Source organism: Argopecten irradians, chromosome 4 (genome assembly GCF_041381155.1).
Source record: "Argopecten irradians isolate NY chromosome 4, Ai_NY, whole genome shotgun sequence".
Lineage (NCBI taxonomy): Eukaryota > Metazoa > Mollusca > Bivalvia > Pectinida > Pectinidae > Argopecten > Argopecten irradians.
Genome location: NC_091137.1, coordinates 31,246,235 through 31,273,813, shown reverse-complemented (window position 1 = coordinate 31,273,813; position 27,579 = coordinate 31,246,235). Strand labels below are relative to the sequence as shown.

Below are 27,579 nucleotides of genomic sequence, written 5' to 3'. Positions count from 1 at the left end.
ATGTACATTCCTTAAACATCTAAATACATTAAGTGTCAAAGGTTTTAAGAATTCTTTTCGCAGAGCGTCACAAATTAATAATGCCTTTATCCTTATTGGGAGACTTTATATTCTTCCTAGAATTGATTGGAGATCTTGCAATATTACACCTAAGACAACCTAACAAGCCCTTCATTTATAGTTCCTTAATCTCATTAATCTTCTGGATTATACTGGACTTGCACGATCAGTTAAAAATCCCATATCACCAGTCTAAATAAAATAATGTACTCGGTCTGCTGCTCACGAAACTTCCCAAACCAAATCAGCGTACTTAAACTCTCTCGGATCTCTCAGATCATAGTCACAATATAGGATTTGCTGGATACCTATGCAAGGCAAATAAAATCCAACATAAACCCGTAAGGTCACAAGGTCTATAAAAGGGCAAAGTGGAATGAATTTAAACAAGATATGAAAAAAACCCGATGAAGATCTTAACACAAAATTTAAAAATCCATGTCCAAAATATTATTTGGCCCGAGTTTATTCTTATACAAAATATGTATCATATAAAATTGTGGCTCTCAACCTCAAATCATCAGTAAGACTGTTCACCAATTACATCAAAAAAGATTCTGAACCCCTACAAACTAGTATTGACAAACTAACTGACTGGGGGAAGGTGGAAAATTGAATTAAAAAATGTAATGTACTATTCACAAAATGTATTTCCAAAAATGAATAAGCAGTTTAGTTAACTTATTATATCGATGATCACTGCGTAGAGCACACTGACAAGGCAATATACCTGGGCATAAGTATGCAACACTTCTTAAAACGAGGTTCTCACACCAGTAACATCACCCATACAGTCAAAAAGACGACAGTTTTTCTAAAAAAAAACACCTTCAAAAATTTGAAATTAAACTTGAATGTGCTTGTATAGTGTGGGATCCATATATATCAGAAGGCGAACATCAATAAAATAGACATGGCCCAACGAACGTAGAACTTTTCAATATGTCACATTCACTTCAACCGCATGCTTGGAGCTGAAGTACATAATTAGGACCAAATAAGAATAGCAATGTCATTTTTCACGGCAACTTTACATATCTCTGTCGGGAGTGCTATCTAAAGGGTTTGTTATTTTATTACAATTTAATCTATGACATTATATTAGATGAATTGGTGCAATCCGATGTATCAGAGTTACTTACATTCGTTTCACTCGTTCCGTCAGTACACAAAGAGGGAGTAGTCTAGTCATTGTATGGGGAAATAGACACAATCTCAAACTTATTGCAAAATATTTCATTTTTTATTGCTTCATTCGGTTGATATTTGATCACATAAGTTTATTATTCTTTATTCTCATTAGAAAAATGATAACAAAAATGTCCAATTGACGACGAAATGTGATCCCTGTCACCGATCATTTAGATGAGCGAATTAGTTGCCGCTGTCACACTATCTTATCTGGGCCTAGTTTCATGAAGGTTAAGGAATTCATTAACTTAAATTTCCCGATAGAAAAGCATTACAAAAGTGTTAAGGAAAAATCTTAAGTTAAGGAGACTTCTTAAAATTTGTAATGATTTCCTACGCACAGTTTTAAGTTAAGAGATTCCTTAAAGATGCTTAAACGCCGACAGAGCATAAGTTATACTGATCATTTGAGCAATACTTGGTGTTTGATCGTGAATGTCTAATCAAGGATATTCGTCTTTGGTCTAATTAACACAAAAAATGACATGAGATAATTTATTTTGCCTTTCGAATTCGTGCATGCACAATTTGTACTTCATTCCATATAACACATAGTGCTTCAGATTTTATTCGGGATGCAATTAATTCTTTTTAATATTTTTATCTTTGAAATAAAATTAGAAGCTCAAACTTTTCAATGGCGGTAATGGTGTTGTCTGCTCCTGTTTTTGACAGAGAAAAATACCATTTGTCAGCGTTGGAGCATCTTTAAAGTTAAGAGATGTTCCTGAGCCTGGGCTGTGATGCTGTTGGTTTGTTCCTTCTGTCTTTATTTTAAAAATCTTTACGCATTTTAATTCGTCTCTTATTCATCTTTTAAAACATTTTTCCGTCGAATAATTCATTTATATAACCGTTTTATATATTACACACTACTTTCATCATATCCTCTCACTCTAGTACTGCTTCGATAGGTCTCGGTGCGGAGGTTACAGTATACCATGTCGTATTTCGGCCCTAATTGGTCTCACTAGTGACTTGTATAAGAGGACATTTCCTCTCATTACTGACGAAGTCTGGGTCCTTTATATTTGCTGTGAGTCAAATTTTCGTCCAACATCGTGGTATGGATTTATTTCCGATAATTGATGTCTGTCTTATTCTCTTTTCATTGTTTTTAGAAATATCAGGTAAGTACATGTTTACTTCCTTTTTTATTATCTACGCTGTAAGATTTTAATCAATATACTGGGTTTGATATCAAATGGTGAGCTATGTATGGCTTGTAACCGTTTTGTATACACAGCAAGTTATTTTACTAACAGCAAAAGCAAAACTTATTTACAATAAATTATGTATTAAAATATATGTTTCCTACGATTATAATAATTGATACTGCTATTGTTGGTTTCATTTTATTTTACATAGGAACTTTTCTAATTAAACAAACTTATTTTAAGTAATAACACGCACACAAACTAGGACGGGATCTTGTTTGAAGGTGGTTGTATTTTTAATTGTTGCTACAGAGCATAACTGATAAATCTGTTATTTTATGCCAACAAAAGACATTTTAGACTTTACTTTAATCCTAATGCAAACAATATTAATTGAAACTTCTTTTTGAATCAATTTTTAATATGAATTTAAATAGATGATTCGGTTTTGAAGTTCTGAAGTGAGCTAAGATATTAGACCTAGATAAATGATATCGGAATACACTGTAACCATATATAACAATATATAACATAAGTAATGTGTGTTTTATTTGAACAACGGCATTAATTTAAAGTGAATGCTTCTATTAGGAAATATATAAAAAATATTTATATACAATGTATAAGTAGTAAATAAACCATCAATCAAGTGCTCAGTTGGCATATATTTTGTATTACTTAATCTGTTTACTAAACATCACCATAATAAATTTGTACCATATCAAAATTTACTTTTTGTTCTCGCTTGTTAACGTATATTTTTAAAGCAATCTCTAATGCTTGAATAGTTATATACAAATCTTTCGCTATGAAATATGACTCGACTGTGCCATAAGGCGGGCCTCCTCAGCAAACTACTACTTAAATACTGCCAATTGGTCTATCTAACACCAGAGTGACTAGAGTGGCTAGAGGCCGGGTTACTATTGTTTACCACAGGGACATGTAACAGATTTAGGGAAATGGTTGATGGAGTAAGGTATTACAAATTTCGATCCTAAATAATCATATAATATGATTACTGTCTTAAAACACTCAATGTTTCCCGTGGTGTCAATGTTGACCCAGCGTTTACCTGGGAGAGAATCCTTATTCAAGTGCAATTAGTTATTGTAAGGGTCCTTATGATTTTATACTCAATGTCACTCACCCCATAATTTGTTTCATGGGCCTGTGATGAACATTTCGAAGTAGCGTCTCTGTGCCAGATGTAATAGGCCCTCACGAATTCTTTGCTAAATGGTTAGTTAACATATATCTGATCGTATTTAGATATAATAATAATACCTCTTGATAGAGATCTATGCCAACTTAAGAAAAAAAACCAAAAAAAAAACACTTATGACATAACTATAATCTATATAATTGTAAATCCCAATCCTCTTAACTACTACGTTTTAATCATCTATTTCATTTTATTTTTCAATCGTCGGTAACTTTTTGGACAAAAAGTTATTATTTGGGATCCATGCGCAGACCTATTGACCATTCGTAACGTAACGCTACCCAAATTGGAAAGGTACCCAAATGGAACACTTTTAAAACATGTTATACAGAATTACCAGTTTACAATCTAAACTAACAAAAACTATCCCGAACAAAAATTAAGTTGCTGAATAATAAGTGTGACAATTTTCATAAGTCATTTTCTTTCCAGTTGCTGTATTTAAAAATAAAAATAATGAAATTGTGTGAAAACTCCAGGAAACGACGTTGTGCGACAACCCTAAAACACCATATATTTAAAATCAAGAAAAACTATTGCTGAATGGAATATTTTTGACAAATTTGTAATTTGAATTCTTTCTTTAAAATAATTCAAACCTTTTTTATCATGTCTGGACATCTATTAATCAAAAAACATTTAGGAGGTGTTCATTTTGGGAACGAAATGCAAAGGGCTGGACCGGGTATGCATCAAAACTCTCTATTTATAAATATATGCCATGTTGACAAGTAAACAGATCATGAAATGAAAACTGACGGCATTTATTTGTGGAGTGACAAGAGAAAAATCTGGATTCAGAGACACGCTATTTTTTTTTTTTACAATGATCTTATCAAGTGTTCAAATTTGGGTAGTGTCACATTAATGTTGAAAACATTAACATTATGTCTTTTGTAGATTCATCTAATAACAAAGCAAAGAAAATGTATATGTTACCCATCTATTGTTTGAAATTGATTGATAATGACCTTTTCATTTGACGTCAGGGTCGAGTAGAAAGGTATATAAGCTGGTTACAGAGGCCCGGACTTGGTCAGAAGCACGTGAATTCTGTGAGGCACAGAGCGGGAACCTTGGCGTGGTCACTGACTTTTACTCGAGTCAAGGACGCTACCTCGCCTATGCGCTGGAGTCGACCCCTGACCTCAAGGCGTGGGTCGCCGGGAGAGGACACGATGAGGAGTGGGATTGGTACGACAAGGGAAGAAAGAAAGGTAAGGAGAGAGGTTCACAAACAGGGTGTCATCGTATGGAAGAACAAACCTTACGTCAATAAGTGCTGTGAATCATGTTAGTTTTTCAGCCATTTCTTTATTTACAGTCATAGAGTTTTGCTTTACCCTTTCTTGAAACTATTTTGCACCGATTACGTAATTCTTGCGATCCCAATCACACAAGAAAATGCCCTTATTTATGACATACGTAAAGGTAGTTCATAGGACACAAATATAAGCCTTTTGCATACAAATGTATTTCTATTTATATTATACCCTATGTTGACAAATGTGATTTGTATAAAATCATTTTCCACATCCACACTGCTTTAAAAGGACGAATCTTCTTAATGGTGCACTTCTGGAGCTTCTAAAAGCGCTCCAAACATCTTTATTCTTCGCAGTTCTGTATTTATAAATCACTAGTTAAGGTACTCTATAACATGGAATGTTTGTGGGTACGTCCATACTGTCGTGTATAAAAAACTGAAATGTACTTCAGGTGTAAACATATTGGTGGTTGGTCAATGAAACAATTCCAATAATTTTATTGTTTTTATATTTTTGATTCATACCACCATGGCAACAATGAAAGTTTCTATAAAACCAACGCATATCTCAGGTTATATATACACATATATATAATTGCATAAGATATCTAAATTGCAAATATGATAAGCTACAAAAATAAGATATTTCTTAATTTCAGCCGGGTCGACGACTCCAGTATCGAAGCTGATTGCATACAGGGGCTGTGTTAAACCCGAATTTATATTAGGCGGTGTACGCATGCTTAACAACAATGCAAAGGCTTGTTTTGATAAATGTGATTGGAAAGGAGCAATCGCTCTTAAGGTAAAGTATCATGCTTATATACATATTGTTAGGATACAGAAAGCAATATCAAAATATGGACGTCAAGGTCTACACACTAGCGTATTTCTCTCTCTTCGAAAACATCTAAATACAATTTTGGATATGTGTTGTAAAAATATATTTAAAAAGGGCATTATACAGACTCGCAAACTTGTAACCTTGTATATATTGAAGACTATATTCCATGTCCTCCCCAGAGTTGGTATTGTATCTGTGAGTGGCGACTCAGGAACATCACAGTGACAGAGGCTGACTATTGTGATATCACATGTCCAGGACGAGAGGGCGAGAGATGTGGCGGGATCTACGGAGTCTCGCTCTACCAAATGAGTAAGGATTTGTTTATAAATACAGTGTATGTCAAATTATCACAGAACGTTTCATTGGTTTATAGACATAAAAAGGTGAAATAATGTATTATACGAATATGATATGAAAGCAATGCGTTAATTAAAGGGTTTCTGAAAGTATATGTACTTTTGCCTTTGTGAAAACAATATCAAACTGTCACATTAGCATGCTGTATGACATGGAATATTAATTTTGTGGAATATTTCGTTGTTTTCGTGATTACTATGGAATAATGAATGTAAAACAACAAGTTTTTTCTCACATTGTCACTATTGCCCATCGGGTAATTATGAATGTTTCTACCCACGAAATGATCAAATATAAAAACCAAAGAAGGTAACAAAGAATATTTCAAGAGTATCTCAAAATATGCTTTCCTATAGTGATTAGGGGATTACCATTGATTTTACTGATCCATTATTAAATAAATTCGAAAAGAAGACGCGGAGCATATACAAATATGTGATGATTATTTTTGATGATTTTTGGTGCTATATGTACCCGATATCTGTCAGGCATTATTTGTATTTTTAGACTCTCGTGCCGTATTGTGGGGAGAGGGCGAGCCTCTGTCAGCCCATGGATGTGTGTATGTGAAGAGACCATTAGAGGATAAACCGTGGACGTGGCATACGTCACACTGTCACATGATTCGCCGATTCTTGTGTAGATACGGTAAGGTGTTACATGAAACGGACCACTTCTGCAGAAACATCCTGGTGTACAAATGAATTTATTATTTTATTGAAAAACATGAATATCCGTTTCTTTAATTCAGATTTTAGAGATGATGGCGTGTTTGTAAATATACTGTAGAAGAACAGGGAAAAATACACATTCCTGTCGAGTGCCCCGAACAGGAATCAAACCTGGGTCTCCGGCGTGGAAATCCATGGCTCTACCGACTGAGCCAAAGAAGCATGCTCCGTCAGCTGAGTGACAGAGACCGTATTTAACACTATTTACAAGTCACACCGACCCGCTCCTTTTACACTGCTCCCCCTGTTTTTCTTTAGATTTCCTAAATCTCAACCCGAGACTCTTTAACCACTTTCCATGGGTTATTTAGTTGGGCGCCAATGTAGAAGAACAGGGACAATACACATTCCTGTCGAGTGCCCCGACCAGGAATCGAACCCGGGTCTCCGGCGTGGAAATCTACGGCTCTACCGACTGAGCCAAAGAAGCATGCTTCGCCAGCTGAGTGACAGAGACCGTATTTAACACTATTTACAAGTCACACCGACCCGCTCCTTTTACAATACTAACACATTATTTCTGAGAAATTAACGCATTTCTTTTAAAGACTTTAACAGCCGTAAAATAATTGCATGAGTAACGAATTAACGAAACATTAATTCTACGTGTAACTCAATTTGTTCATCTGAAATATTCTAGAACGTCCCAAAGCTATGTATGCTTTTAAACGATTTCTGTTTCCGGATATCTCATATCATATGGAAACACAATACATATAGCACAATTTCCCAGTGTACACGATCACACAATGTATTCACATCGGTGATCACCCCTTCTGACCATAGCTTTTGATGAAATGAAAACAATAAAAACTGATAATGATAAGCTGAACCTATTATTATCATTTCAATTAATTGTTTGACAAAGATAACTGAAAATATTATCAGCAATGGTAAATATATACATGTATTTGTATTAAAGACAGTATTTCGCATATCCAGATGACCACCATATCTGCGGCGTATTCCCATCTTGTGTTCGACCCTCCACTAGACCTGCCACGTGGGAAGACGCTGTAGACCAGTGTCTAAATAACAATGGCACTATCGCTACTATTGACGTCACACACATGCACGAGAGTGATGATATCATCAACATCCCGCCTGGACAGTTCTGGGTAGGACTAAGCAAACAGGACAGCTGGAAATGGACCAATGGTAAGCTCGGCATTCAAATTTCAGACAAAAATCTACAAAAATTTACTTTTTTCGCACGTCTACAAGACTCTACAGTATCTTTTAATGTGAAATATGATGCAGAAATTCCCCTGAATGCTGCTATTTTGTTACAAATCTCTGAATCCTCATGTCAAGTTATTGTTTCTTGACGTCATTGTTGATATCAAAACATGACAATGAATTTCCTCTCCAAGAAAGCCGATCAGATACACTAGTAACATATGCAAAATTAATACAAGAGAGAAGTCACTGGATATCAAGCGAGTTATGCGATGACGATATGATACATGTACATATCGGAATATTTCTTGGTCTCACAATTTTTTCTCATGGTCGAACAATAGTTTAACTCTTAAAATTAGTCTTCAGTATTGAATAATACAGTTAGGCAAAAAAAAGTCTGTTTAGGGTTAGCCGATCGACCCTAATTTTTACCCCCACCCCGAACCTAATTTTTACCCATTTTACTACGAAGAAAAATATTAAAAGTCGGGACTTCGACCTCAGACTCCGGTTCCTGCCATTATTTTGGAGTGAAAGACTAAAAAAATCCTTACAACCTACCGACCCTATTTGTTTTTGCCAATGTAACCATAAACAAACATATTTTTTGGCCTTAGTAAAAACATATGTATACTTATATATATTGTTGATAACTGGATGGTATGAAATGTGTTTTATATGATACTTTGATGACAGGAGAAACCATTCCGGCGACGTATTTCCATGCCGACCGGTATGATAAATGCACCAGTGAAACGTGTGTGGTACTACAAAAGAAAGGAGACCTGAAGCTAGCTGGTGATTTGTGTAAGAACAGGAGGCCGTTCATATGTCAGTTTTGTGAGTGTCATAGACTTCTTCGTTATCTTTTACATGAAAGAAATCGTTGAAAAATGGATATAAAAATAACATAAATCACAATTGTTGTAATACAGTTGTTTTTTTACTTTTAGAGGTTGGGCAAAAATGTTAACAAAGGCTTTTCAGCGGTATCGTATAAACATGTTTTAGGATACCACAACATTGCACCATTGATGCGAATTAAAAGAATAGACCACAGTTAAGGTATGGAGATAGCCGAAAACTGTACAATATGTGGGAGAGAGAACTGTATCGAGGCCCGTCAGATCCGAGATCTGTTCTCTCTCCGAAATATTGTACAGTTTTAGGCTTATCTCTAAATTAAAACATAGCAAGTCTTTGTGTTAATAAAGTACCCTTTTATTTCTAATATAAGCCAGTTTTTTTGACTTTGTATTTGAGTTCAGGTAACTCTACCAATGTGCATTCAACCATGACAAATCCAATATAGACAATAGCATCATAGAATTAACTTTGCCTGTGTTATATGTGATGAATAGTATTCATGAACGGAATGCATGAAGCATGCTTTTGGGTTGGACAACTCTTTGTAAATTCATTTTCACCATGTCCGCCAACAGTGATGGAGGGATATTAATTACGTTCTCAATTTAAGCTATAGAAGAAGGTGGCTTTAGTGACTTTTATTGCTAAAAGGACATTTCTTTCAAATGTCTAATGTGGTAAAGAAATGACAGATGAAACTAGACTTGCAATTTAGGCGTTTATTTGAAAGCGTCTTGCTAAAATGGTCGCATATAGCGGTGATTTACAGGCCAGTTCAAAACAGTCGATGCCCCCACTGCTTTCATTGAATTCAGAGGATCTAAAATTTCGACCTCTCTAGTGAAATCTTGGATTTATTTATACCATATTAAGCATGTACAATTTCATTCAACAAGCCAATGGGATTTAGGTGAAAATCTGAAATATTGTTGAAACAATATCAAAATAAGTATAAAACTACAGTGCAGATGATTTGAAAATTTAAAATCAAAAGTGGTGTACAAAAACAACAAGGTTTCAGAAAGCGGAAATTGGAGTTAATGCTGTAGATAAGTGTAAAATGGTGAATTCATAATCAGGAGGAAAACTCGATCTGGGACACTTGTATATACAGAAATTCTGTGGATGTGTTTAATTCCGCATCCATAGAGGATTAAATTCTATTCATATTGATTGTGTGGGATTTTTTCGTAATTTGGATGCAGCAGGTTGTGTGTTGTGTATTAACATAATTATGGGATTATGCCCGGAGACATATACTCACCCGTATTGTGTAACTCTCCCATATGGTACATTTTACTGTCTTATAAGTGACTGTCTTATACAAGAGTCACTTATAAGACAGTAAAAAAGTAACATATAGGACAGTTACAGGTAATGGTCCGATAATTCGGGAGTTAAAGTACAGAAACAACAATAGATGACATCACAGCTATGTTTTAATGCTTGTTTATTACCTAGATGTGGAACACCATTCGCCTGTAAAAGATCCTACTTTTGACCAGAAAGATGACCCGTCTGTTGTTACTAAAGGACAGGGAAACAATAACTCGACTGGACTCTCGGATATTTATTCAAGGGAGGAGATGTACAAATCTGGTAATGACGACTGTTAATCCCTAAATCACGTTTCCTTCATGTTACTGTAACCTCACATTGTTTTCAGTGGACAGCGAGACCGGATTAGATCAATAATTGACAGTGAACATGTGTCGATGTAATCAATACCATATCTGTTGAATGGAATTGTGTAGACGGGAAATGTACATCAATCACGCAAATAACCACCGCTACATCTTGGTTAATCCAGGAGTTACTATCACTGTCGTCAAATCCACCCCTGGAATATATCGTTTAATGATTATGGCCTCCAAAGCTTATAATGATGTTTCAAAATAAAATATAGTCATGTTTCATCCTGCTTCACAATAAGGACCTGCGGTGAATTGCATTAATTTATCCTCCACTATGTAATATTTTGTTTAAAATGAATCGCTATTGTCTTGGATTATCTATATGATAGCTAATTTCTAACGATAAATTTTCCTGTGGATTAAAATATTATTTCTAACTGTTAAAAATATGTCGAATATGTGATTTCCACAAGTAATTCTGTTTTTCAGTAATGTACATGGCGATTGGAGTAGCATCAGGAATGGCCTTTGTCTTCTCCATATGTATAATAGCCTACGTTGGTCGGCGGTAAGTCTTGATTACCCAATGAAATCATTTTGATTTAATTTGCACGTACATGCTAACCTATACATTATTGTATTTTGGCCTTCCGATGTAATACGCATATTCAAAATACAGTCATATTGATGGAGGAGAGCTCGGTTGTGAAAATGAAAGTCTGCTCTTCTACGATAATACCATACGTGATATACATTGTGTCTTTGTTATATAAGTTTTTCGTCAGTCTAAATTAAAGCCACATACTATTATATGCAAATGAAATATTTTAAATGGTTTGGATTGGTTAATTAGGTTCAATGTACTACATGTATTAATAGACAGGCTCGTGTAATGACGGCCTCCTTCATATGCAATGATTTATGTGTGTAAATGTCTGCGCATTAGTAGGCTGCGGTATATTAGTGTCGGGTTTCCATGTTACTGTGAGAATCTTGGAGTAAAGGAAGTTAGTTCCAAATTGAAATATTTCAGATGTAGACAGCGATCCAAATGGAAAGCTAGAGGTGGATTCAGACATCGCCGAGTCCTTAATAATAACGGTGGTTCGGCCAGTGCATCAACCACATCGGTACCCCAAACACAGGAAACAGAACTCCTGTATGACATTCCCTTAGACTCCCAATCGACCGAATCGCCTTTCCGAAAAACGCAGAGAGTGCTACGCCAAGAATCGATGAGAGAAACGCCCTACACGCACACTCGACGTGGATCGGATGGCTACCGAAGTTTATCGTGGAAACGGGTCCCCGGTGGATCCAAAAAGGAAAAGGACAAGCCTCGAGAACGTCAATTCATCCGACCCGAGATCCGATCTGTGTACACAGGACCGGAAGCGGAAAGGTCTTTTGTCGATACGAGCTACATGATCCACCAAGTACAAGCACAGTGTCATAACGAACGTCAGCCACCTCGCAGTGAGTATGTAGATATCGAGAGCACGGCCAGGCAGCGTACCCGGATGTTCTCTGACCTAGAAAATGATGATGCCATCCGACTAGCTGACACATATAGCCAGCCTGGCCGAAATAGGAGACCAAGCGACAATATTTTATCGATGGATACTAGTGATCTTTACGCATGCGTGAATAAAGTTATGTCAAACCTTGATGCAGATAGAAATAACAGAACATGATTTTATTTTAGTTGTAGTAACATTTTGGGAAAATATGCACCAATGGATATCAGGTGTTAAATTTTAGCGCTTTCACACAGCGCCTATTGTATAATTCTATACATGTAATTTTCGCACACTAATATTAAGACGCGTTAGCCTATTAACTTCTCAAAAATAAGTACATTTAGAGTAATTCATCATCTTATATGGTGTATTGTCAATGACTCGTGAAAAAATAACCTCTATATTAACTGTGACGTTACGAAATAACACATTTTTACGAGACATATATAATAAGACTATTGAAATTGGATCTCAAGTAAGAATTTCCAAGTCAAAAATTCATAAGTAAAGACAAATTGATACCATTGTTTAATGAGTAAATATTAATGATCATAAAGCATTTAGTTAATAAAGTAATCACTTGGGGGATATATTAGATACCTTAGGCTTTTCACTTGCATGTTAATTAGTGCTGCTTTTAATTTTAATATTTAGTCACTTCAGTTTTGTTATCACTAAATTTATACAAGACGTAATGCTTAGCTGATTAGATTTATTATATTATGTTTTATGTATATCGTGTTCTATAAGTACGACAACCACACAAACACTGCATCCTAAAACAGTCCACAGTTTACTACTTCTCCACATTCATGATATTCCGCATTTGTATATTACATAGTTATCTGCCTTTGCGGGGAGGTATTAATATATTGCTTCTGATGTCATCTGTTTTCGAGCGTAACGTCATACTTTCACGAGAAAACGACGTGAGTTTTACTCACAAGGTATTGACGTTGCAATAGATACCTACCCGCATGGAAGGTAATTCTGTACTATACAAAGACGAATATCGCTGAAATCGTCCTTTAAACACAATTAGTTTCCTCATCAAGTTGAATTTATTATAAGGTCACATGTCTTTTGCCAAATGTTCGAGTTCATTGATAACGAAGTCCAAATCCGATTCCTGTAAAGCCGAATTTGAAATAGCCACACGGAAAAAATTTGGCAAATCCAGTAGTGGTTGGTAGGCTAACATCATCGAACCTTTCTCCATCATAGCTGCTTTCAGTCTTGGGGCTACCTAAATGATTGAATTCATCAAATTCAAAATACTCGTACATTATAAATATGTATCGTATTTTTTCACTTTAGATGTAAGTCTTAATAAAAGTCACAGAAAATCAAAAGGATACAAACAAAATTCCTCCACTTTTAATATCCTGTAACTGTATATATTTTAGCGGTAATCTTATCTTTGCGGCTTTCGTGCCAGAAATGCTGCGCTAAAATATGATAGCATTAATCGTATTTGACATATAGTCACTATAGCTAATGCGCGAATTTATGGTTGTTCTGACCTGTTTAATATTGCTTTTGTGCTAAAATTTGATTGTGCGAAAACAATACAGTGCAGTAAGTGAGAACAGAAATGCATTTAAATTATTGGATAATTTCAGGTAAATTGTATTTGCATAATAAATATGCTTTTTGAATTTTAAATATATGTAGTTTGGTGTTTTTTTTATTTCCCTTGCCTTTATTTCAGAATCAATCGTACGCTTAAAAAAGAGACAATTATGCGAATTATGAACCGATTATTTCCAGGAACGAAAATCCTGCTGTATCTCGAAGTATTACCATAAAAGCTTATCATAAAAAGATAGTCATATTCTTGGTAAATTAATAGAACCATGATCAATAAATTAAAGAAAAGACAATTTTTTTGGTCATTTTGAATTGCAATTTAGATTTGACTGACCTAAATCAAGCCAACAATTCCATTGATTAACTGTTTGATTATTTTTAAAGGACTCGCTTACATTTTTTTATTACATTACTGTAAACCCCTTTTTAAGTTTTTGTCAGGCGGCTAAATGTTCCTTTTTCAGATCTAACGAATTTTGGCGGCAATTCGCGAAAAGTGAACGCGACAATAAATTGGTTTACAGTCCTGTATTTAGTTACCTTTCCTAGCTCGACCTGGTATCTTTCAGGATCCTCTATCTGGGCTATACTGTCGGGTATATACCAGAAACACACGTTTGGTCCTTGTATCTGGTAACAAAAAAAGCAAGAAACGTAGTGGCGGAATCCTAACTTAACATAGGTCGGTTAAGAAGACAGGCCTAAAGGTTATATCTAACCCCGTGAAAGATCTTGGCTGATCAACACGAGGCTTGCCGAGTGTTGACAGCTTAAATCTTTCGCGAGAGTGAGTTTAGATATCCTTGAAAAACATAGTTTCCTTTCATACTTCAACGGGTAATGGTTATTTTTATTACGTCAAATCTTTCTACGGCATTTATTGACTTTTCCCCAACCCCGGTAAAATGTTATCATTGTCCTATCTACCGCGGGATAACCATGTCAAGTATGGGATTAATTACTCTTACGGAAACAAGATAATTATAAAACTAATATGACAGTTATGAACTGGTGAAATAAAACTCGGTTACCTCATTATTAATTAGCTTGAAGTTTGGCCTCTCACGAATTTTGTTCATAAGATACCGAGCAAGCCTGAAGTTTTTGTCGATCTGGGTTTCGAATCCATGGTCTCCCTGTCAATATAAAAGCACTGAAACTTGTATTTAAAACCAATTTTCGTTTGCGTGCAATTTAATTTAGCGATACAAGTAAAATAGCAAAAATATTATTATGTCTATTGAGGAACCTTTCATGTTTTAAATTCGTGAAGGTTAATTTTCGCGTACTTGGTTTGAAATGGAAATCACGAAATCAATTTGCCGCGAAAACATATCGGTTTACAGTATATCGGCTATCGAATGTTTGAAATATCTGCATTGTCAGCTTTAATAATTAATTTAACAAATAAAGCGATAACATTTATTTGCCATTTGCGTATTAGAAATGAACGGTTAAAGGACAGTATATCGAAGTGCAAGATAAAAAAACATAAAACCAAAATAAAAATAGACCATGTGAAAACATACCTTAGCCCTCCACATCAGCCAAAGTTTAAACACGTCATTATGACGTCCACACTGTATTGTCTTGTCCCCGGTATCGTAAGTGACGTCATAATGTTTGTCACATTGGTACAGGTAGGAGGCGCCAAGCGCATTTACGCCTTGTAGGATACCCTGCAGATATGATAAGAAATTAAAAATAATGCCACATCCTATTATCCCTAAATAAAGTTCAAAATCAATAAAATAAGGGATGATGTAAGCAAAATATAGACATGTACTTTAACTCATATGCCTGAGTTTCCGGTAGAGTACGACTGTACAGATTAATTGGCGAATTAAATCAAATGAAAGCCAGACCAGTTAAAAGCTTGGATATGAAATATCAAGACAGTGAAAATACTAACAAGACAAAAAAGTTAATGTAATAATAATGATAATGATAATAACTGATAATTTTAAAATCTGATAATGATAATAACTGATAATTTTAAAATCTACCCTAATTTTGAGCTTAGAACAAGGATAAAAAATATTTAGTAATACTCGTATTTCTATTCTATTATTCCCATATATTAATGAATCTAAGTGTTTATGATTTTAAAAGAAAGAATATGAATAAAAAAATTGACATTTTCAAATAAGTTGCTCTGTGGTATCCGCACAGTTTATACCTTTTGATGTAGAAGGATAGCCGAGCACTGGAGAGGTACGCCCATCATCTTGTGCGGGTTCCATGTCAAGGAGTTAGCACTGTCAAACAAATAATTGATCATTTTCCCCAGTTCGCCTTATATATAAGTAAATATGCATTTACTTCAAATTCAGACGTTTTAATGAGCCGCGAAATCGACATATCAAAGATTCCAAATAATAAACACATATCAATGCTTCACTACTGCAGAGACTATACTTTACCTTGAAATGCCTTCTAGAAGGTGTCGGTGCCTCTCGGACAACAATACAGAACCTCCCCATGCTCCCTACAAACAGGTAACACACATAGCAAGTGGTTCATTATTGACAGAAACAGAAGCAAAAAACATTGTTACATGTACAATGACAATGGAACCACAAAGCCAACCATAGTGTTTCTATTCCGTCTGTGCTTATTACAGAGTTATCGCCCTTGCTGGTAGGTATTATTTTTGACGTTTGTGAGGGAAATTCACGTCGATTACTTTGAAAATTATTACGCTACGATCGCAAAGAAATTACGTCACAATCAGTACCTACCCGCAAGGGCAGACAGTATTTCGATATTCAAAAATAGAAAATATTATATGTATGAAAGAAAATGGTACTTCCTTAATATTTACAAGAGAATATTTTTCATTCTCTTCGTTTCTTAAATAACTTCTTTTCGCGTGCGTTTTAATTACGCCCAAAACGGTTCAACTGCAACTCAGTTAAAGCATTATAACTGTGAATAGCAAGTTTAATTCGCCTTTTACAGTAACGTACATCAACATGAAGCCATATATCGTGTTTCTTGCAGACGTCAGCTATGGCGCTGACAGGATCAAATGCCCCAAACACAGTAGTGCCACACGTAGCATTAACCATAATAGGGACTTCTCCTCTGGCTAGGGCTAAGTCAATTCTCATCTCCAGGTCCTCTGGCAGCATACGGCCACTGAAACATCAATTAAATTTTATGGATTATAGAGGTAAATAAGGATTTTTAAGAATACCATATTCATTCATTTCATTCATTGAACTTCCGCATGCCTATTATATGCCTAATATATTTCACTAAATTGTGACGAATTTATATGAACATAATTAATTGTACTACGTACATGTGTCTTTTGACAAGTTTTTGTTCTGTGTTTATGTAATTGATATTTATAAACAGAATTAAAATATATTGACTGTTACATCATATATCTATATACAATGTGTGATAAACCTCAAATCATTTTGGAAGTTAGAAAAAACGTCTTTTTGTCGCATAACACTGTAGCAATAAAAACCTTCCAAGATTTTATAAGCCATGAATTTTTCGCTGGTACCTTTGAAACGTGACTTGTAGTATGAGTAATTAGTTATTGATAATTATCTATTAATTATAGATGTTCCATGTTATGCTGTAGTAATTAGTATTTCATATTTTGCCATCGAACATTTCTTGCCTATATGAAATATTATCAAAATGCGATATAATTAAACAACTGTTAATGAAAAAGTTCTTACCTACTGTCACAGTCGACATACACGACCCCCTCTGTCCCCAGGCCTAATAAACTGGCCGACTTCTTCATCGAAAAGTGACTCTGATAATTAAAAATATCATTTTACACTTTCATATATATTTCATGTTTCAAAAAGAAAACAATATTGTTTTTATCTGAAACAAATCTACGATACAAATGACAATTTCAAATGTGTGTTTATTTCAAAATCATCAAGTTAACTTGCTTTCCGAAGTTAGCAAAAATGTACGCATAATGAATTGAACGGATCAAAGTTCAGATAATATAAATGATAAGAGAGAATCCAATGCGTAAACACTACGACGATTTTTTTTACAAAGCGAGAATATAATTAGATATGAAAGCAACTTACATGTGAAGACGTAAACACAACCATCTGCGGCTTGCCGACCAGTCCTTTGGTTTTTATATCGGGAAATTTAGAGTGACGAGCCGCCAACATACCGTAAAAGTTGGACGTCGCTCCACCTTACAAACATATGGAATCATTATATCAGTATCCGTAATACTACGGATATGTTTCTTATTTCTATCAAGAAAGAATACCTTAAAAACGGTAATTTTCACAGGTGTGATATTTTCGCGATTGCGCGGGACATTATCGAAGTCGCGAAAAAAATGTCCGCAGGAATGTAAGTAGTGGGTAAAGCATAATTTTATGTACTCCTATTGGTAAATCAAGAAATTCTATTCTTGAAAATTATCTTGAATTATGTTAAAATCGCGAAATGTATGACCTGTTTATAAACCCGCTGTACTGTATCTTAATTTATTTCTTTATATGGTCATTCCAGCTGGGCGCGAAGTCGTATAAAACTTGACCTACATTTTGTACTTCATCATTTCTACCTTGGTTATAGTTTTATACCTGGTGCAAAAACTCCATCACCATTGTCCCAACCAACAAAACCCAACATTTTGCGCAAGAGGACTTCTTCCATCAGCGTAAACACAGGAGCAACTTCGTAGGTAAACCTTATAAGGAAAGATTCGTGGGATACCATCAGTTTACAATACCGTATATACATTATAACGAAAATTATAGTTTATTTGTTCAAATTACCAATCAGGTTTGGAGCAAACATTCATATAATTAGCGTTATTTTATATTGCAATGATATAAAAAAATGTATGACATTCCATGTAATCGTCCTCTTCAACAACATAGATCATCTAATTTTTTGATTAAATTGAAACGAAATATGCAGCAAAACGATAATGGAGTTTTCGGTGGATTCCAAAGCGATACCAGATATAAAGTTACGTTATCAGCAAGGTAAATCATTATTTTGAGCTAGCAAGTATATCATTATTTTGAGCTAGCAGGTAAATCATTATTTGGAGCCAGCAGGTAAATCACTATTTGAAGCAGATGAACTAAGATTTGGAGCAATATACTAACATGTTTGTATTTGCCACTGCAGTGAGCCATTCGCCTGCTATACCAATCATATCCATTCCAGTGGACAGTTGGTTCAGAAATCTCGGGTGGCCTGTAACACAAAAAAAAACCGTTAATACGCTATATCACTACTACGGAGCAGGCCGTCTTTCAATAATATTCATATGCACATGATATCTGTTACAGAAGCAGTGAATATGTAAATAAGATCTAATTAAGGTGACAGTGTAATATCATAATTGTCATTTCATTATAATTATCATAGGTTTTTAATTTTATTTGATAATATCTAATCATAAAAATTAATATTTAATATTTTTTCTGAATACATGTATATAATTATGCACCTGTCCGGATGCAGTATTTCAGAGTTTCCTTGCAGTCACTCAAAATCTGTTCCAAGTCTCGCCCATTCTCGTCCAGCTCGATACAATGACCCATCATCTCGTGAAGTTGGTGAGGGTGATGGAAGTCTAGAACCTTGTGTACACGGCTCTCCGACACAGATACGTATTGTAGTAAGATATTCAGGAGTTCAACAAAGAAGCGTCTTTTTAATCCCGCTTTATCATCTACTGTCATCATATCTGGGAAAAATGGAGGAACCGTGCAAAATGTTTAACATCAAATTGAAACTCATCCTATATATATATATATATATATATCCCTTTGAGTGCCACATGCATCTCTGTATGCCAATCTGTGTTCTGACATATTTGTACAATTTGAAATATATCACATAGAACAATAGATAGAACAATCAGCCGAATGATGATATCACGCAATTCTTCCGATTCAGATTTGCGTCAGCGGAATTCGACCGAAAAGGTGAAGATTGTTCGTGTGTTACAGTTCATGCATCTATACACATGTATACACATATAAATGGTTTTGAAACTCTTTTTTTGTATATATCATAATGTAATATATATATTAGGTCATTCAGCATTACTTGTGTAGTCAATTTAATACTTATCTGCTTGAAGATACTGATAAAATTACATATATATGAAGATAATTATCTAACAAATCTCTAGTCAATATTTTCAATCCTTTTCCATATTTCCCATATGGCAATTGATTTTCTGTATATATTTTTTTTCTACGTTCCTTATGAAACTTATATCAAATGAAATGAAAAAACTTATATGAAGAAATATTGACAAATTCACGACATTGTTAAGTTTTTTGTTTGATACCGTTCAAATATTTCAAATCGTTTATCAATACGATTAAGCAGTTACAACATGTACGCTGTACCCATACCCAACCCAAAGTCACGCACGTTTAACAAATGCAATACATAACCACTGATTAGATAATGAAATTTTTTTAGACAAGAACATGCATCTAATAAAGTAAACACCATACTGTAAAAGCGATTTGAGTAGTTTTAGACCACAAAATCTTAATTACATTGACAAGGAACAATGTTCGGCACACAAGACATCCGACCATTATGTGTAATTCCAGACAGCGAGCGAGTTTGAACATTTCAAATACATTTCACTACAGTGGAATGTTTTGGCATATTGCAGTAAAACCATCTAATCTAATTTTATTAGAACTGGTTTGTTTCCGATATACATGTATGTGCAAATTTTAATGTACTCTAAGACTGAAGTGTCCCTTTAATCCATAGAATGTGAAACCATGACATTTTATTGAAAATGGATTATAATATATAGCGAATTAATTGAAGAAAGAACTGCATTTATATTAGGTTTTGAGAGTATTTTTGAGTTAAAGGGACAATTATGTCTAAGAGAACATTAAAATTTGAACATATATCGAAAAAAACCCAGTTCTAATGGAAATTAGACCAGTCGGTTTTACTGTGATATGCTAGAAAAGCCCATGGTGGTGGTGAAATGCGTGTGAAATGTTCAAACTCGCTCGCTGTCCGCCATTACACATTGTGGTGGAACATCTTGTATGCCGAACCCTGTCCCTTGCTCGTAGAGTAATGCTTCTTTTGTCTAGAACTGCTCAAATCGCCTTGAAAGTAGTGTGTACCTTATGAGGTGAATTGTCTTGCCTAAAAATAATTTTGTCACCTCCACAGTGGTTATTAGTTCATTTGTTTAACGTGCGTGACTTTGATTCAAATGTTGAAGTACAAAGTTCTTGTAAGAACCTGAAGTTTTTCAAACGGACATTTTCAAAGATCAGTGTGAAGCTATATCCCTTCAATAAGTATGAATTTCTGTATAAACAACACAAAATCACAGACAGCCATTTGTTCCCCAATATCTAAACATAATCTAAGAAGCTTCTTTCATATCAAACTGTCCCTTTCCCATTACACAAAAAGGACTTTTTTAACATTACAACTTGTGATAATTCAGTTTGAAGAGTGTAAAAAACAGAAAACAAATCAGCACCAAAATAAAGTTGACAAATATGCATTCTACGTCTATGTTATGCATGACCGTCTTTCTTACAGCCTTATAACCTGAGTAGCACTCAGTCATTAATTCTTATCATCCTTGATTTACGGAATTATCGATATTATATACCAGCAATATCATCTAGCATATCTCTAAGCTGTATTTTGTAATGTTACTAATTCAATAAGTCAATAAAAAAAATATCCGGACTCTTTAAAGAGAAATATATGGCACTAAAAGAGTTAAGCAATTTTAATATTACAGTTCAAAACTTAACATTGCGGACTACAGACAAATATTTAGTTATTTGGTCTCTATTAACAGAATTTCACAATATCTATAAACACTAATACCTAGAAGAATGCCATTATTGTGAAAATAACACGTTCTACTAACCTAGAGCGAAACACCCTTCAAATTCCGTCCAGTCTGGTGAGAAATCGTTAGGCGGGAAACACTTTGAAGTAAATGCTCGCCCTTGATCTTCCATGGTTGAGTTATCTCCCCTTTCTGGGTCGTCGCCCGCTGTTTGTTTTTGTGAATCGTCTTGTTTCTGATGAGGTGTATCCCTATGAAGAGGTTGTGATCCTGTGCGCTGGTGATCAAGAGAAAGCATCCTTTCTAAGCTGTCAGACCGACACCTGTTACGTATCTTTTGGAAGAGCTCAAATGCCATGCTTCAAATTTCAGTCTCCTATAATGGTAAGTACACCTGTGTCATATTTGATATATTTATGCATATTTAAAAGAATTTTAAATTATACAAATCTTTAAACGCATCGATATGATTGTCAGTTATTTTTCTAATATGCATAGCAAGTTTATTGAAAACTCTAGGGACAATATCGACATGTTGCCGATGATTGTCATCAAACTTATGTTTATTATGTTGTTAATGCATTTGTACAAAATATTATTGCATGGTAACGGATTATTATATTGTGTCAAGACAAATACAATATCGTTTGCTTATTATTACAGAAATAATATGATAGTTTTATATGGTCTAACAAATCAAACGCTTAATTATTCAAAACATGTATTTTTTTTTATTTTTAACGTGATTGATTTGTATTATACAGTGAACAATCTAAAAGGTTTTAATTTTTTGTGCTTTACTTATTTTATCACAAAACAATTAAAGCGCAGTTGAGCCCTTAGTTAAGCTTGACCAATGGCTGTACCGCTTTTAAAATCCCCCGCTAAAACGTTCTATGTATATGACGTTATAATACTCGACGTACAATTCATTCATGCTATTCGAAAATATTTCAATTCTGTTTGTAACGAGCAGATCGATTGGCTTAAAATTTCCTTTATCAGTTCATAAAGGAAAGTTTGTAACCTGTCGCTTCTAACTGAATGAGACAACGGCGTAATGGTTTCACAGCAAAAAGAGTCAAAAATTTAATTTGGAATTTTAAATGGAATATCATCATCGAATTAAATTCTAAAGGTTCATTTGAATATATTTTTATATTATGAAAATAAAACATAAAAATCTGTTTGTACTCTCATAAACCGTTTCACGGTTTATTCAGAGTACACTCAAACTCAACGGGACAAAACAGAAAATTGCCCCTCCTGTTTAACCCCCAATAACTTACAAGGGACTCCGACTTGACCTTAATCATACGTCATATCATGATGCCCTATCCCCTGGGTATTGGTAAACAAAAAAATAATGCTTATCGGTCATGAACACCAGAGGGCCCAAATTGACATTCCTCCTTTAAAGGTAGGTTTCGCCCTACCAAATAAGTATTTGTTTTTTGTAATATCCGATAAACGGAAGAAAAGATGAAAAAACATATTAGAAATACCTCAATTTTATTTCTTTATGTGTATGAAATTGAATAAATGTGTCTTGAATATAAATTTGAAGTAAATCCTTGATTTATTATGATTTTCAGCCAGACAGAAGAGTATGCAAATAAAACTGCGATAGATTGCGTTGTCGAAGTTTCGCGCATGCGCATTGTTACGCGCTAAAAGTAAACAAATTGGCTGAACGAAAGCGTTTGAGATTTTTTTTATCTGTATCGGCAACAAAGAAGAGGAAATTAGAATGGAATCGGTAGCACCCTATGATATCTCTAGGGAATGAAATACAGATATGGCATGTAGCAATAGAAGAAACAGAAGTCACGTCTCTAGCGGAACTTGCCCGGATTCTGTTGCACGAGTTAAATTTCAACACATATGCCAGCGCACATACAGCGACAGACTTACTAGATATATGTTTGATGTACTAAGCTAGCGAGCGTATGTAAGTAACATGAAGTGTTTTAGATGATATGATATTTATAAACAGTCCATCGCACTTCGATTTGTTGTTGTTATTTTTTAACTGAACATGCCGTGGCAAGACTGTCACTGCTATCTGACTTTTTGTTGCACGCTTCCGTTTGTTGATGCGGCCTCGTGTTGGAAAAAAATACGTCATGTTCTATGTAAAGCTTGACTTCGCTCTATTTTTAGAGGAGTATTTTCCTGGTCAAGCTAGGCAAATGACGACCCATATTGTTCGCTGTATGCATTTAAAATGACCAGAAGATTATATCTATGTACATGATAAATTTCAATTTCGTAGTCTTTATATTTCATTGGGCGAAACCTACCTTTAACATGTTAACTTCCGTTGTTTAGAGCTACAAATGTACGTCATCGCAGCTATTATTTCCTCCGAGCGCGACACTGTTTCGTTCGAACGCTATATTCTATCTTTAAGCCGCTCCCAACCATCGTGTTTATTCAGGTATCATATCGAATGTTTTATATTTTTTTCAGTTATCAGTTGAACAACCGTTTCCATTTTGTGTAATTATTCAGTCCCTAATTAATGCAATTGATATAGATATTCTAACATCTGTTTTCTATACCAAATTGGAATGGAAATTTATCCAACATTATGGAAATTGACATAAATACACATGATAACTTATACATGACATGCTGTTACCAAATACGTTACAGTATATAGGTACATACGTACCAATACACATAGAACATGATCCAAAAAGGTATCGTTTACAAAGTATTTGTTACATACGATTGGTTGTATCTAATTAAAGTATATTATGTATCTATTCATTTTAATATTTGATATAATTAATATTATTAAGTTTATATAAGTCACCGTTTGTTATAAGTTTACGTATGGGTCGTTCCATAAAATCGTATGCAAATATCTTTTATGTTACGTGTACGTAAATAATACAGGGTGGTCAATAGATGAAATATCAGCGCAAAGTTTATAGGAGCCTTCATTTGGAGGTCTAAAGTTGGATTTCACTGATTGTGATAATAACTATCGGGAAATATCAGTACTATGATTGGAAGATTTAAGCAGATTTTGTGTAGTTGTTAGATTAACTATAATTTTTATCGGAATGACAATCAGATAAATATATCGACAATTCTTTTTTTTTAAATTAACGATCACATCTTACATTCGGGGCACAGCTGATAACATTAAGAATTTAATACATAGCAAAATAATATACAGCATAATTCAGATATTGCTATTCTTTTATATTTTACAAAGTGCATCGAAAACAATGTTGATACCGAATACAATTCATTTTGAGAATCTTGCAGAGATACACTTAGGCTGACGACAAATGTTCTTGACAACCAATTTTTTTCGGGCCGATTTTTTTTTCCGGGCAGTCATTTCACTTCACAACCTTAAATCTGATCTTACATTACAAGGGTTATCTAAAGAGTATGCTATAAAGCTATAATAATATTATGTACTACTTAAACCACAGCACGTTCCATTGATTGAATAGTTAGTTAAATTAGGGTTGAACAAATGCTATGTTAATGTTGATCAATTACTTTAAAATTCAAATGGATTGTAACCATTAACTTTAATTTCATATCATTCTAAAGACCCTCTAAATTTCCAAAAGAACAACTAAAAGTAAGTTTACAGTTTAAGAAACATTATATTTATGGCCTAAGACGAGGTTACACCAAAAAAATTCTTGTTTCCCTTGCACAATCGGTGTTGAACAAAGAAGTTTCGTTTCGCTGTCTTGCCGTCTGGTGCAGTGATAGGGAACTATATGTAACGCGATGTAATTAGGACGACGGCGAGAAATACTATTCACGTTATGAAAATTAACATTTAATTTGTTTTGATTAAATTGTTTAGAACGTGATGATAACTTTAGTATTAACGTTAAGCAAATAACTTTTCTTGTCCTGCAAAATTATCTATCTAGTTTTTCAAAAATTTAAAAAAAGCCGTTTCTGAAAGGTAGTGGGTCTTTAAGAAATACAATCGAGTAATAAAACTAACAATATTGAAGACACAGAAAAAAAATCAAAGATACTTTAAATATGTTTTTTTTTTAATTTTTAAGAAGCATATTAGATCAATATATTTACTGCTTGGAAGACAAAGTGTGCAGGATAACAGACTCTTTAATTTTTACCTATCATATTTAAGAATATAAAGTTTATGTTAGAAAAGAGGTTTGCTTTACTATACAGAATCTTTATAAAAGAATCCTGTTTAGATTAACTTTAAATTGAAAAAAAATAGTAAAGTAATTTTCGATTTTGTAAAAACGAGCAAAAAAGTATTTGTATCCACTTGTATTTATAATCCATTTGACTACTACAGAATATATATAAATATGTTTTTTAAGATATTTAAAAAAAAGTTATAGTGTACATAATAATACTATAAAACAATCTAGCGCTATATTTACTACAACATGTGAAATAGGGGTAAAAGGGGAAAATTAAAGTAACAAAAATATGAATGAGAAACAATTAATGAAAAATGTTTGTGTCTGAATATCCCACCAATACTGTCAGACTCTCTTAAAAAAATAGTCTTTAAAATCACAATGATTTAAATATCCAGAAAGGTTAGAATTCAAATGAAAACATTTCGTGATATAAGACTTCAAAACGAAAAGTAGGAATAAACCATCAGATCCATTACTTACCCGTGAAATACAATGTACTATATGCCATTAAAATAGGGTTTTCTGAAAAAAGTGTTTACTTACGGTTTAACGTCTGGTTCTGTTCACAGTGAGACGTAGGCTATTGCAAGAGAGTTCGGCGACCAATATGGCAATGCGTCTTCTCGATAGTCGGGACAAACCTCTTCAAATCACGCGGAAATCACAGATCTATATGCAATTTTAGCCTGGCTGAATTATGAAGAGCACTTGTCAGCGGTGAGGCTCTAGAACCTTGTACTGCATCGTTGACGGTAAGAGGAGAGTGCTTGTAAATTAGAGAAAAGTCAATTAATAAAATAATTGGTTATTTGAATCTTGCAATCCAAATTTTCGTATTTGTTTGATATAACTAGGTTTTTTATGGCCTTTTCCTGATATTATAAGGTCAATTATGTTATTCGTGACTGTGCTGGAATTGACGCATTTACTTTCCATTTCAAAATCCTTAATAAATCTGTCCATGAACTGCGTGTAGAACAAAGCCGCATGTGTTCATCAAACGAGTTGCTACATAGAAGAAAAAATAATAATAAAAGATAATTATGCAATTTATTTGGGACAAGAAAGATAATTTTGCTATATATTGAATGAAGATTTAATACATGCTGATTTTACAAAAAGTAATTAAAAAAATCACGTCGTTACCTGATATCAAATAAGCTAATACATGTATATCCTTGTGGAGTCCAAAAATTCGCTTGTTTAATTTAAAACGATATCCTGTCATTCATCCGAACGTTTTGTAATGTGCAAACTAATAAAAACCATATCGTCTTGTAATTGAAGGTCTTTTGTTACAATATATGAGGCTCACACCTTGCGTGCATAGCATGATGAACTACATGTAGATATACATATATAGCGTTCAAAATGTAAACAGGACACACAAACGGAACAATCCACTTGGACCGCTGCACCAGATTGTATTGTTACTGCGTGTACGTGATGTATACCTTGGTAGGGAATCTGATGAAATGAGCTATTATAGTGAAAGGTGAATATATTTTATATAATCAAGATTATATCAACCATGAATATTGTCGTATATATAAAAAAAAGTGAAGAATCAGATTCGGAAGATTTAGATGATCACTAATAAATACATTGGCTTTAACCAAATCAAAATGGCTGCATCATAATAAATTAAATGAATAATAAATTAATGAATAAATCCACTTTTTCTTCAAAGATGAGATTTACAAAACATTTCTTTTTTTCTTCTAAATTTTACTATACACAAGTATTTGTATGTTACATTACAAACATTTTATTCTTATTTCAACAGGTAGCTTTGATCCTAAGCAATGTCTATGTTAAATTCATTTCAGAAAATGAATTAGTTTGTTATGTATTCTTAATGAAATTTCTACGCCATCATGAATGTCTTTAACATAATTTTGAATGCGTACGAATCTATCTTAAGACATGTCAACGAAAGATTATCAATTTA

The 27,579-nt window shown here is 34.0% G+C and overlaps 2 protein-coding genes across 2 annotated transcripts; one reads left to right on the top strand and one right to left on the bottom strand.

The window, feature by feature from the left end:
- Positions 1 to 2,238: 2,238 nt before the first annotated feature.
- On the top strand, positions 2,239 to 13,703 carry LOC138321280 (uncharacterized). The gene is made up of 10 exons (XM_069264842.1): positions 2,239 to 2,381; positions 4,623 to 4,850; positions 5,560 to 5,705; positions 5,924 to 6,056; positions 6,612 to 6,752; positions 7,778 to 7,993; positions 8,714 to 8,857; positions 10,346 to 10,483; positions 11,008 to 11,086; positions 11,552 to 13,703. Exons 1-10 carry the CDS (start codon positions 2,318 to 2,320, stop codon positions 12,210 to 12,212), a joined length of 1,950 nt encoding a protein of 649 aa, XP_069120943.1. The 5' UTR covers positions 2,239 to 2,317; the 3' UTR covers positions 12,213 to 13,703.
- On the bottom strand, positions 12,554 to 26,970 carry LOC138321281 (glutamate decarboxylase 1-like). Its single transcript, XM_069264843.1, has 15 exons — positions 26,775 to 26,970; positions 26,172 to 26,394; positions 21,538 to 21,835; positions 19,099 to 19,338; positions 18,752 to 18,842; positions 18,218 to 18,324; positions 17,702 to 17,817; positions 17,330 to 17,409; positions 16,598 to 16,769; positions 16,052 to 16,116; positions 15,808 to 15,886; positions 15,158 to 15,307; positions 14,660 to 14,764; positions 14,169 to 14,258; positions 12,554 to 13,284 (listed from the first exon to the last, which is right to left on the bottom strand). The coding sequence occupies exons 3-15, from the start codon at positions 21,815 to 21,817 to the stop codon at positions 13,111 to 13,113; spliced, it is 1,749 nt and encodes a 582-aa protein (XP_069120944.1). The 5' UTR covers positions 21,818 to 21,835; positions 26,172 to 26,394; positions 26,775 to 26,970; the 3' UTR covers positions 12,554 to 13,110.
- Positions 26,971 to 27,579: the final 609 nt, after the last annotated feature.

Bases quoted from the DNA above. Each gene is read 5' to 3' on its own strand.
- LOC138321280 (XM_069264842.1), top strand. From the start codon at position 2,318: ATGGATTTATTTCCGATAATTGATGTCTGTCTTATTCTCTTTTCATTG. The intron at 2,382-4,622 runs GTAAGTACATGT...ATTTGACGTCAG, and splicing joins ATTGTTTTTAGAAATATCAG to GGTCGAGTAGAAAGGTATAT. The intron at 6,057-6,611 runs GTAAGGATTTGT...TTGTATTTTTAG, and splicing joins AGTCTCGCTCTACCAAATGA to ACTCTCGTGCCGTATTGTGG.
- LOC138321281 (XM_069264843.1), bottom strand. From the start codon at position 21,817: ATGGCATTTGAGCTCTTCCAAAAGATACGTAACAGGTGTCGGTCTGAC. The intron at 14,259-14,659 runs GTAACCGAGTTT...TTTTGTTACCAG, and splicing joins TCAAGCTAATTAATAATGAG to ATACAAGGACCAAACGTGTG. The intron at 13,285-14,168 runs GTAACTAAATAC...TCAATCATTTAG, and splicing joins ACCAGGTCGAGCTAGGAAAG to GTAGCCCCAAGACTGAAAGC.